The sequence below is a fragment of the Ailuropoda melanoleuca genome, chromosome 10 (assembly GCF_002007445.2).
Source record: "Ailuropoda melanoleuca isolate Jingjing chromosome 10, ASM200744v2, whole genome shotgun sequence".
NCBI classification, from domain to species: domain Eukaryota; kingdom Metazoa; phylum Chordata; class Mammalia; order Carnivora; family Ursidae; genus Ailuropoda; species Ailuropoda melanoleuca.
In genome coordinates, this window is record NC_048227.1 from 6,267,727 (window position 1) to 6,280,179 (window position 12,453).

General features: G+C 41.1%; 1 protein-coding gene across 1 annotated transcript; it reads right to left on the bottom strand.

Moving 5' to 3' along the window:
* Positions 1 to 4,767: 4,767 nt before the first annotated feature.
* On the bottom strand, positions 4,768 to 11,518 carry LOC100477114 (olfactory receptor 2AE1). The gene has a single exon (XM_034669870.1). It carries the CDS (start codon positions 6,041 to 6,043, stop codon positions 5,084 to 5,086), a length of 960 nt encoding a protein of 319 aa, XP_034525761.1. The 5' UTR covers positions 6,044 to 11,518; the 3' UTR covers positions 4,768 to 5,083.
* Between the last annotated feature and the right edge of the window lie 935 nt (positions 11,519 to 12,453).

Here is a 12,453-nt window from a genome sequence, read left to right on the forward strand (position 1 = left end):
AAGGTCTACAGAATTCTGATTTCCCAGTCATACTTTCTGTGATGCTGCTTGGATAAATTTAACTATCAGAGTCTTTCCCCCAATTGCCATGAACCCCATAATAATCAAATTTCATAGCTCTGCTGTCTGGTATGGTAGCCACTTACCAGATGTGCCTATTTATACTTAAATGTTAATTAATTACATTTAAAACAATATAAGATTAGTTCTTCAGTGACACTAGCCACATATCAAGTGTTCAACTAACCATGTGTGTGTAGTGGTTCTGTATTGAACTGGCCATATATAGAATATTTTCTTCATCACAGAATTAGTAGAACTAGATAGATAGATAGATGATAGATAGATAGATAGATAGTAGATGTATACATAGGTATACATATATTTTAGTGGTGTGATGGAGTAAGCCCATCCTTATTCTCTAGAATCAATTGTTAAATATTCAAGAATTTTGGGAGATGATTGTCAAACAATATTTAACGTGAAATTAACCATGATGGGAATATTTCTGTCATAGAAGCAAACTATAAATCAAGGCTCTTTTTTTCTTTCAGACACAGATACCATAATTACATCACTGGGTGATGGATAGATATAGAAATGTTTATGTTTATCAGTCCTATGTAAATATATTTGACATTCTTAACTTGGCCCACTGAGAGGAAATAGAAGCAAAGAAACTCTATAGCAGCGAGCACTCCTACATCCCAGATTCTGGTTTCTAAATACCATTTCTCACTAAAAGGAAACAAAGCTTCTGGAGGAATGGCTGATTCTGGGGCTCATCAGGGGAGGCAGAAGAGAAACCTGGAATGTCTCACACTAGAATGCAAGCAAATGCTCAGAAAATAATATGGGAAAAGATACAGAATACTCTGTTCTGCAATGGTGGATAGATATCATTATACCTTTGTCAAAACCCATAGAATGTACAACACCAAGGGTGAACTGTAATGTAAACTATGGATTTTGGGTGGTAATAATGTGTCACTGGAGGGACATTGATTGTAATAAATGTACCACATGGTGAGGGATTTTGATAGTGGAGGATGCTGTGTGTAGGTGGGGCAGGGGGACTATGGGAAATCTTTGTGTCTTTCACTAACTTTTGCAATGACCTAAAACTTCTATAAAAAATAAAGTCTATTGAAAACATAAAAAAAGAGGAAGAAAGAAAAAAATAATAACACAGGAGCCCACTTGAAAGGGCTGCCAGAAGACAAATCTGAGATAATTGAGGATCTAAATAAAGAATGATGGGGTGCTGGCTCAGCTGGTTAAGCGGCTGCCTTCGGCTCAGGTCATGATCCCGGGGTCCTGAGATCGAGCCCCGAGTTGGGCTCCTTGCTGAGTGGGGAGTTTACTTCTCCCTCTGCCCTTCACCCTACTTGTGCTCTCTCTCTCTCTCTGTCTCTCAAATAAATAAATAAAACCTTAAAAAAAATAAAGAATGATGTAAGAGACTAAATTAGTAATATATGAAATCATACTAACATAAATAAATAAATTACAGAGAGAGAGAATGAAAAGCTCCCTAACAATGGATGATCACTCATCAACATGGAAGAATTAATGGGATTAGAAAGTCACCATTTTGGAGACACCGTAGTAATAATGGTTCAGTCAAATACCATCCGTGGACAATAAAAGTAGTAGGTAAAAGTTTGAAGAGAAACATAGTATTTCACAGTCGAAAAGTCATCTTGAGCCAGCTACTTCTTAATTACAAAATGGAAAGTAAAACTTTATAGTACATGAAGCCAGTGAATACAATTTTAACCAAGCGTTCCAGGTCACCAACACTAGGGCCATGTGCTTTCTGAGGTGATGAAGCCTTGATGTGAATTTCCAGGTTCAAATTCACTGGGTCTGGATTAGGCCAGAGGATTGACATGGGAAACAAGCTCCCCAGAGGTTCTGATGTAGGTGATCTGTGAACCACTGATTGCCTTGTCTATGTTTGTCATTCAGGCTTTGAACAAACTTATGGCTGGGTGCTTCTGGAAAGTGCTTCCACTACCATTTGTATCCAAACACATGTCTTTCTTTAATTTGCAGAAATTCCATCTGCTAAAAATCTTCCTCCACATCTCAGAACCACCCCCTTCATCAGAAACTCCCCATCACTGGCTCTCTGAAGCTCTCCTTACTTACCTTTGTGGGTATTCATTTCTTTGGAATTCTGGGAGTTAATCATCAGTTGGAGAAAATCCACTCGGTGCTGCAAGCAGAAAGAATAATTTCAACAATAAAACATCACTTGTGAAGTCAGAAATAAATTAGGAATGCAGGACTTAACTTTTTTTTTTTTTTATGAGAATATGGTTCTTTTAAGTCCAGAAGTCTGACTTGTCAGTGACAAAAACATCCAGCTACAAATCTTGCAGCCGGATGTTTTCCTGACAGGAATCCAACTATTGTGTCCTACTGCTTTTTGGTTCTTGCTCCCTTGATTCTGAGTTTCTCTGGATTTTGAACACAGCTTTCAGATCAAAGTGTTGTATACTCCCTCTCCTATCATGCTTGCTAACTCAGGAGAAAGTTCCTGACTTCAGTCCTTTTTTTCTCCAGACTTATTATTATTTTTTAAAGATTTTATTTATTTGACAGAGAGAGACACAGCAAGAGAGGGAACACAAGCAGGGGGAGTGGAAGAGGGAGAAGCAGGCTTCCCAGTGAGCAGGGAGCCTGATGTGGGGCTCGATCCCAGGACCCTGGGATCATGACCTGAGCCGAAGGCAGACGCCTAAAGACTGCGCCACCCAGGTGCCCCTCCAGACTTAATTCTTAATGAATGGCCATATCGACCAATCCCATAACCACTGCAGAGTCCATGGGCAGCTTCTATGTTAGCATCTTCCAATGCCCCACCCTCCCAGAGCTCTGCACAGTTTTCAGTGACATTCTGGGGTACCCAGCCCTGTCTCCCTGTCATACACACATCCTTGTGCTGGCTGCCAGCCCTCAGGAAGGTGAAGCTGGCTTACCCAAAGAAGACACCTGCACACTCTAGACTATGACAGGCTCAAATGTAACATGACCAGGTGCCTGAGGGGAAATTCCACGAGCAAATGTATAAGAAAAGAGGCTTAGAATTGAAGGGATCCTTTGCCAGTGTAATATCTGCCAAAATCATACTACCACGAAAATGATTTTACACAGTAATTTTTATGTTTTGACAACTTACTGAAGGGAAGTGGCAGTTTTTCTCTTACCAAAGTTTATGCACTGACATACTCATTGGCATGCTTATTCTTAAATTTTAAACATTGTCTCTCTGACTCATCTTCTTATCTCCTTCCCTGACCTCCACCTTCTTCATTCTCTCTGAAATGTTAGAAGTCTCCTGCTCTAAACCCTAGAGTTCCCTACCTACCATAAAATCATACTTAGAAGTGTGCACGTCAGATGTATACAGCTCAATGAAAGATCAGAAGTGAACACGCACATGTAACCACCGCCGGATTTACCTTTTGTTTATCTTTGAGGCGACTTTCCTTCATCCTTTTTACAGATTTTGTGAAAAAATCAGTAACTTTTTTTGGAAATAGCCAGATATTTAATATTTCAAAAACTGGAGTAAGGAATGGAAACAGTACTGTAAGGAAAAATTAAAAAAAACAATGAAATAACAGTGAAATGCAAAATTTCCTGGGAGCAATTATAATTTGGTCTACCAACCTGAGGACTAAAAGACACCAGGATTCATTCATATCAGGAGTTATTCCCTCCATGACCTTTACTCGAACTTTCAAGCCAATGGCTGAGCCAGAGCAAGTCACACATACGGGCCACCACTAGAGCAGTCAGATCAGTGTCTCCTGGCACATCTTTGAAGTGACCAAAGGAACAGGATTACATTCCTGGATCTCTTAGCCTTTTATTTTTGGACGAGAGCCTCTTTGGAAACACCAGACCATAACGTGCTACTTTAATTAATCATGCTGTTTAAGAAATTGTGTCAGGATGGAAATAATACTGTATGGTGACTAACATAATTCAGTAAAAAATCATTGGAAAAAAAAAGGATGGAAATAAGACATAGTATGACCTTCAATTACAATGGAATAAAATTAAAAAACAAGAACACAAACAACATGGAAAACCCACAAATCTGTGGAAATTACACAATACGTTCCTATACAGCCAGTTGGCAGGAAAGAAATCAAAAGGGCACTTTAGAGTTACTTGGAGAATACAAAAATGAAGAAACCGCATACCAAAACTCATGGGATGTAGCAAAAGCAATGACCAGAAAGAAGTTTTTCATTATATATGCCTACCTTTAAAAAGAGCCAAGATTTCAAATCAATGACCCAGCTTTCTGTCAAAAAGATGCCAAAAATACAAGAGCACACCAAACCAAAAGCAAGCAGAAGGAACCACATAATACAGACAACAGCAGAAATTTAGGAAATAGAGAATAAAAAACAAGAGAAACTTCAAAGAAAGCAAAGTTGATTCTTTCAAAAGACCTTTGGCTAGATTGGCCAAGCAAAAAGGAGGAGAGATTTCAATTACTATGATCAGAAGTGAAGGAGATTACTGCGGACTTTATGAAAATAAAAAGGACTACTAGGGGCGCCTGGGTGGCACAGCGGTTAAGCGTCTGCCTTCGGCTCAGGGCGTGATCCCAGCGTTATGGGATCGAGCCCCACATCAGGCTCCTCCGCTATGAGCCTGCTTCTTCCTCTCCCACTCCCCCTGCTTGTGTCCTCTCTCACTGGCTGTCTCTATCTCTGTTGAATAAATAAATAAAATCTTTAAAAAAAAAAAAAGAAATCAAAAGGAAATGAGAGAGTGTCTAGCAATTTTAAAGAATGGTCTTGGACTTCTCAGCCTCCAGAACTGTGAGAAAATAAAATGTTTATTGTTTAAGCCACCTAGTCTATGGTATTTTTGTTAGAGCAGCGCAAATGGACTAAGACAATGTTCTATGGTACTTAGATGCCTGAGAGCAAGTTAGAATACTGAAATTATGTGTTAACCACTTTGTAGTAGTCATCAGGGATCTGAACTCTTGAAAATTCTTAGAGGTTTATGCAGATCAACTTAAGAAGCCTATCCCATTCCATTCTTATATTCAGGGCAATGGCAATTGCTGTCTCTGAGTGAGGATATCTCTCCCCAGCACTCTTCTCAGAGCCTTAGCTACATCCTTATTCCGGAGAGTATAAATCAAAGGATTCAGTGTGGGAGTCATGATGCTATAGAACACAGAACCAACTTTATTTTGCAATGGAGTGTGCTGGGGCCTGGGCCTCATGTATGAGAAGATACAGGCACCAAACCAGAAGGAAACCACTATGAGGTGAGAGCTACAAGTAGCAAAGGCATTTCTCTTACTGCCAGCTGAACGCATCTGAAGGACACCATGGAGGATAAAGGCATAGGATGTAGAAACCAGGAAAATGGGGAGGAGGAGAAGTAGGATGCTGCTGATATACACTGTGGTCTCATAAGCAGTGATGTCTCCACACACCAACTTCACAACAGCTGGAAACTCACAGTAGAAGTGGTGGATTTTTCGAGACGCACAGAAAGGCAGGTGCATCAAGATCGTTGTGTGAATTAGAGAGTTTATGGATGCTCCCAACCAGGACATGACAGCCATCATCAGTCCCACCTTTCTGCTCAGGAGAACAGTATAACGAAGTGGATGACAAATGGCAACATAGCGGTCATAGGACATGAGAGCTAAGAGAAGACACTCAGCACCACCCAGAGACAAATAGAGGAAGTGCTGGGTAGCACAGCCCACAAAGGAGATGGTCTTCTTGCCAGATAGGTAGTTGGTAGCCATTTTCGGGATGGTTGTGGAGACATGCATCAGATCCATGAGGGAGAGCTGGCTGAGCAGGAAGTACATGGGTGTATGAAGCCGGGCATCAGCACAGATGAGGGGAATAGTGAGCGTGTTGCCACTCACTGCAATAAGGAAGACCCCTATGGTTAAGGAGAAAAGGAAAAGGTGGACGAGAGAGTCGTCAAAGAGGCCTTCAAGGATGAAGTCTGCCAGAGAGGTCTGATTCCTCTGCCACATCTCCCCATTCTCAGTCTCTGGGGAAGGAGGAAGAAGAGATGAAATGTGATATCAGAAATACTGGGGTTCGGCACACCTGACAGTAAGCACCTTTTGATCTACCACAGAATTTGTGAAGAGAATATTTTTCTATTTCTGATTCTTCAGCAGCTCTAATTATTGAAATAACCTTTAAAAAAAAAAACTTCAAATCTCTCTGCACAAACACGATCACTGTGAAATTCCAGAATATCTAGATTCTATTAAGTGCCAAACTTCAAAACAAGAGTCTCTCCTCATTAAGGAAGAAATATATATACACTAAATTTTATATATATTAGATATATACTATTTTGTAAGTATAGATATGTATAATTTTTGTAAGTATAAATGTATATACATATACACTTAATGGGTTGTTCAGAAATTTGGTCTTACACAATTGTGAAAGCTGGTTAAGCAGTCTATATAAGGCTCTCCACCTTTGTGTCTGACAGTGGAACTTGAAGTCCATAGGACAAGTGGTAAGGAAAGGAAAATGGTTATAAACTGTGTCAGATCAAGGACAGGCTGGAACCCACAAGCATGAGCTGTAATAACCCCACAAAGGCAAACTAAAACCCATGTTAGGTCTTGTTGCCTCTGGAATTGGGGGTACGGTTATTTTGCAGAAGCTGGGGCTCTTCCTGGCGAAGCTCACCACGCACACCTGGCCCAGAAGTCAGAAAAGCTAAAGGAGGAGCCAGGAGGAGGTAGAGTAGCCGCAGGCCCAGTTGCTGCTTCACACCAGTGAGATAAGTCAGCAGGTCAGCAACGACATACGTAAACTACAAAATGGCTGCTTCCTTTCCGCCCTCTAAATCTTCTTTGGAATCTCTCCTATGGCTGATTTTCTCCAGAAATGCACAAAAATGGGAATTCTGAGAAATGTAGTTCACCCTAGCCAAGCTGACACATTACAAGACCACCAGAGCCCAACCCCTGTTGGTCTGACATTCATACACATCTCCTTAATCCAGGGAGCACAACAACATCATCCTTCTGCCTAACATAGCTATCCTGCGTACAACCCAAAATGTGCAAAATATTCATATGATATTCATATAAAATATAATATTCATGGAAATGTTCATATAAAACATAATATTCCTATAAAACAAGAAATACCCATTACACAAAATAAGTCATCCTATCTAAGTGCCGGCACATTCTGTGGACATCAGTTAGCACTCTTTCAGTACTCCTGTTCATGCCAGTGGACTCACAAGCAAAGTGGCCAGAGCAGCGGGGATGGAGGCTACGCATGAGCTCAGCAACATGGACCTCCACTCACCAAGACCAGTCTAGCTACAGCCGCTGCTGGGTGCCCAGTCAGCCGACAACAGAGACCAACACGGAGTCCCTGATACGGCAGCATTCGCCAGGGGCATCAGCCAACTACTTGGTGGCAGAAATTATGCTGGACTGCTTCCATTGTGAGAGGGACAGTACTTTGTTCTTACTGGAACAGACACTTACTTTGGATCTGGTTTTGCCTTCCTTGCCTACAGTGTTACTGCCACAGCTACCATCTGTGGACTTACAGAATGCTTTAGTCAGCATAATGGCATTCCAGGAAGCATTGCTTCTGACTAAGGAACTCATTTCACAACACCTGAAGTGTGGGATTGGGCCCATGCTCATGGAATCTAATAGTCTTACCACATTCTCCGGCACCCTGAAACAACTGGCTTGATAGAACAGTAGAACAGCCTTTTGAAGACTTAGTTACAGCAACAGCTAGTTGTCAACACCTCCCATAGCTGGAGCAATGTCCTCCAGGATGTGCTGCAGGCTCTAAAACTGCATCCAGCGTATGGTGCAGTTCCTCCCATCACAAGGATTCACAGGACCAGGAATCAAGAGGTGGAAATGGGAGTGAGTCCTCTCACTATATAATGTCTATAACTATGATCCACCAGCAAAATTTTTGCTTCCTGTCCTTGCACTTTTAGCCTAAGCTGGTTTAGAGGTCTTGGTTCCATAGGGAGAAATTCTTCCACGAGGTAACACAACAATGATTCCATTTACTGAGAGTTGAGACTGCCACCCTGCCTCTTTGGGCTTGTCATATCACTGAATCAACAAGCAAAGGAGGTTATTCTCCTGGTTTGGTGTGATTGAGCCTGGCTAGTAAGGAGAAACTGAGTTGCTACTATACCATGGGGTAAGAAGGAGCATGTCAGGATGTAGGATATTTTCTAGGGTGCCTCTCTGGACTCAAATGTCCTGTGATAAAAGTCAGTGGAAAACTACAACAACCCAATTCAGACAGGACTGCTAATGGCTCAGATTCTTCAGGAATGAAGGTTTGGGTCACTCCACAGACAAGAAAACATGACCAACTGTGGACAAAGGGAATATGGAACGGGAAGTAAAAGAAGATGGTTATAAACAACTGCCATGACCATGAGAGCAGCTGCAGAAACAAAAAGTGTAATAGTTATAGACATTTCTTCCTTATTTTGATATGAACATTTTGCATATGTATATTACCCATATTTTGGTTTTCTTCCCCTTGGTCATCCCTTTTTCTAACATAAGATATATTAATATAGTTAACTTCATATCTCAGTACTTAAATTATACGATATGAAGGGGGGAGTATAAATGACAGTAGAATGAATTTCATCTAAAGGTAAAAAGGGGATTTTGTATCCTCTTATGGGGAAATGCTTGGTGTGTTTTATAACCTCTTCTTAGGAAAAAGTTAACATGCCTTTGGTTATACATGGGATAGGTGTATCTTGTTAGGTGGAAGAGTAATGTGGTATTGTCTTTATTTGGAGATTAAGTATGGTTTAAAGAGTTGTGCATGGGTGCCAAGTGGACACATAACAAAGCCACCATATTTATGTACCTGAACACAGAAAGGAGGTATGTCCTGGGTAGACCTGAGAGCCTTCAAATCAGGCTGATAAAACTAGGATTATAACATTTAATCCACCGATTTTCCAGTCAGCCCTTTATCTAATTTTTACATGAATACTGATCATATGATAGCTTGGTTTCCATGGTGAAGCCCAACTCAAAAGAATAATAGTCCAAATGATCCCCAGAATATCCACACCATCCCTCTTTGTGTTTTTCCTCCTGAACATTCCCCTAGATTTTCATGCACTCCAGATTATCTGCTTACATTTTAAAGCAGATAACTCAGAACTCAAGTTTTTTTCGGAGTATAATCTGACCAGTAAGAAAGAGGTCCCATTTATTATTCTCTCTCTCTGTATTAATGCAGCCTAGGCTATCTTTTTGGCCACCAGCTCACATTGTTATTTCAAACTTAGCCTCTTATGGACTAAGAGCCCAACTCTCTCCATGCTCCCTCCAATCACTCCAACCCAGTCAAAACATCCACATATTTCACTTTTACTTAGGTATCGATACTCTCCCCCACCACCTTCCTCCTCAGTTTCCATCTTTCTCTATAAGGTTCCATAGTGTAAGCTTTTCCATCACCTCATTCATGTCTTTCTTCCTCTCTTAGGCAAATTTCCTAATAATTTCCCATTCTGATTTGTAGCCCTCACATGACTTTTTCTTCTGCCTTCTCTGGCAACTTTCTTCATGGACTAACCAAATATCACCCTCTGACTAAAGAGTTGAGGAAAGAAGCTGACAATGCCAGAGGATGCCCCTAGCTTCTAATAAAGTTTTCCTAGACAGCTCGAGCCCCAGCATTACCTTACCTGGAATTCCCTCTGCAGAGGCTTGTGGGCAGAACAAGTATAGGAGTAGAATGGAAGGGCTGAATAGGTCCACACTGACTCACCTGCTGGCTACTGATCATTCAGACAGATCTTTCCTGAGGTGCTCATCAGACTTCCTTATCTAATCCCGAAAATCTCCATTTACTGGTGGAATGGCATAGAAGATATTTTCCTACACAGTCACCATTGTTGACACTAATTATCCTAGTGACAGAGTATCACAAGGAGCAACAGTAACTGTAATTCTGTAATGCTCTTGCCACCTGTGCTCAGATTTTGAACTCCAGTAGTACACATCAGGACAGATCAAGTTACTCTTCCACCTAACACAATACACTTCTTTAACCTTTACCAGTTGGGCCTTTGAATCATGCATATGCTTCCTCTGCCTCTAAACGTGTATCTGAGCCACTGCTCATCCCAAAATGGCAATGCAAGCTTGGGCAATAAGAATTTGCATTAATGTGACCTGATTAAGAAGCTACATTAAACACTAGCTTAATCATCAGTGAGTCCAGAGTCAAAAGAAAATCTGTTTTGGATTTTCTCCTATTTTTAATTATTCAAGGCACTCTCTTCTTAGCATTATACCTTCTTTCCTGATTAATAAAATAAGACTTTTTTTTCCTAGCACTGGCTTTTTCAGAATAAGCCCCTTCTTAACTGCATGAATGATTCCTCAGCAGGAATCATAGGGGTTAGAATAAGATAAACTTGACCTGACATGAACCAATCTTGAGCACCCTTCTGTGAGAAATATAACATCCCCTAACCCAGATGACCTATGATGTCAGCTGAGGCAAACTGAGGACACTAAATATATGGCATCAGGGATCTCAACCCAGGGGACACATCCTGAATCTCTTCTGGAAACCATTACTCTAGATGCCAATTAGACTTGCCATATGCACTGAGATAAGCATTCCCAAAGGGCTTTGCTTGAAGTTTACTTGTAGGGGTCAGGGGAATGAGCTATTTGAGGAGTGTTAAGTCTGAAGATAACATGGGAATATCTTCTCCAAGGGCCAATTAACCATGGAGTCAAATAATCCCTAGAGTCCCGGCTTGTTTTTTATCTTAGAACCCAGATCTTTCCCAGACCATGCTCTCAAAAGTGTTGGATGGAAAGGGGCCGTAACACACTTTAGAGGGTTTCCCCATGTGCTGTATCATAGAAAAGAAGTCAAGGAATGGAGGCAGGCAATTACCACTAGTCTTTCCCACCCTGACTGTGGGCCAAACTCCAATTTTATAGACTACATTAATATGTGGAAAGATTTCAGATACAAAAGTTAAAAAAGAAAATGACATATCTGTACATCTTTTTATTTACTACCATCGCATTCTCATACCCTGCCCTTCCTCTCCCTTATAGGGATATGTTGAGCTATTCTTTGTTTCTCTATCGCAACTAGACACTAAAATGTCTTACTTCACCAAGTTTAGCTTGCTGTTTATTCTTTGAGTAGATTCATTGTATCATTACTTTCTTCAAAACCTACTGTCAGGGCACCTGGCTGGCTCAGTCAGTAGAGCATGTGACTCTTGGTCTCAGGGTTGTAAATTTGAGCCCCACATTGGGTGTGAGATTATTTAAAAATAAAATTCTTTTTAAAGACCTACTAAAAGTCTAATACTTTTACCTGGTGCTCTCACTCACCAGAATGTAATCTCTCCCTAATTAAGGCAGCTCTGCCATTTATATAATTCATTAATCTATTTGAAAAATATTTGGTGAGGGGCGCCTGGGTGGCACAGTGGTTAAGCGTCTGCCTTCGGCTCAGGGCGTGATCCCGGCGTTATGGGATCGAGCCCCCACGTCAGGCTCTTCTGCTGGGAGCCTGCTTCTTCCTCTCCCCCTCCCCCTGCTTGTGTTCCCTCTCTCGCTGGCTGTCTCTATCTCTGTCAAATAAATAAATAAAATCTTAAAAAAAAAAAAAGAAAAAGAAAAATATTTGGTGAGTATCTGCTGAGTCCCAAGCACTGTATTGGGTAGCATGTGTGTAGTGATTAACATGCAAGCATAGTCCCTTCCCCCATGGGACTTACAGATAAAGCAAAATAAATATATCATGTTGGATTAAGAGTTTGCTCTTACTCTTGTGATAATACTCAGGTGACATAAAACAAAACTTATACTATCTTAAGGGAAGGGCATGGAATCATAGTGATGAATGGGATAGAACTGATCTCAGAATCAGCTAGATTCAGTAACATGAATAATCTGAGTGTCTTCTTTTCCCATCTTTCATCTTGGCTTGGGTCTCTGTATTGATATTCTCTCAGGCATTTTTATATAAAGGGTATACATACAGCTGGAAGCTCTGATGCCATACTTTTTTTTTTTTTTAAAGATTTTTATTTATTTATTCGACAGAGATAGAGACAGCCAGAGAGAGAGGGAACACAAGCAGGGGGAGTGGGAGAGGAAGAAGCAGGCTCATAGCTGAAGAGCCTGATGTGGGGCTCGATCCCATAACGCCGGGATCACGCCCTGAGCCGAAGGCAGACGCTTAACCGCTGTGCCACCCAGGCGCCCCTCTGATGCCATACTTATGGCTTCACATCCAATGCTCCACTACCTCCAATTCAGAAAACTCCAGGGAAAAATCTGTTCAACAGTTTGGCCTGGTGGCCACCCCTTGGAGCAATCACTGGGTGCCAGAGCCTGAAGTAAAA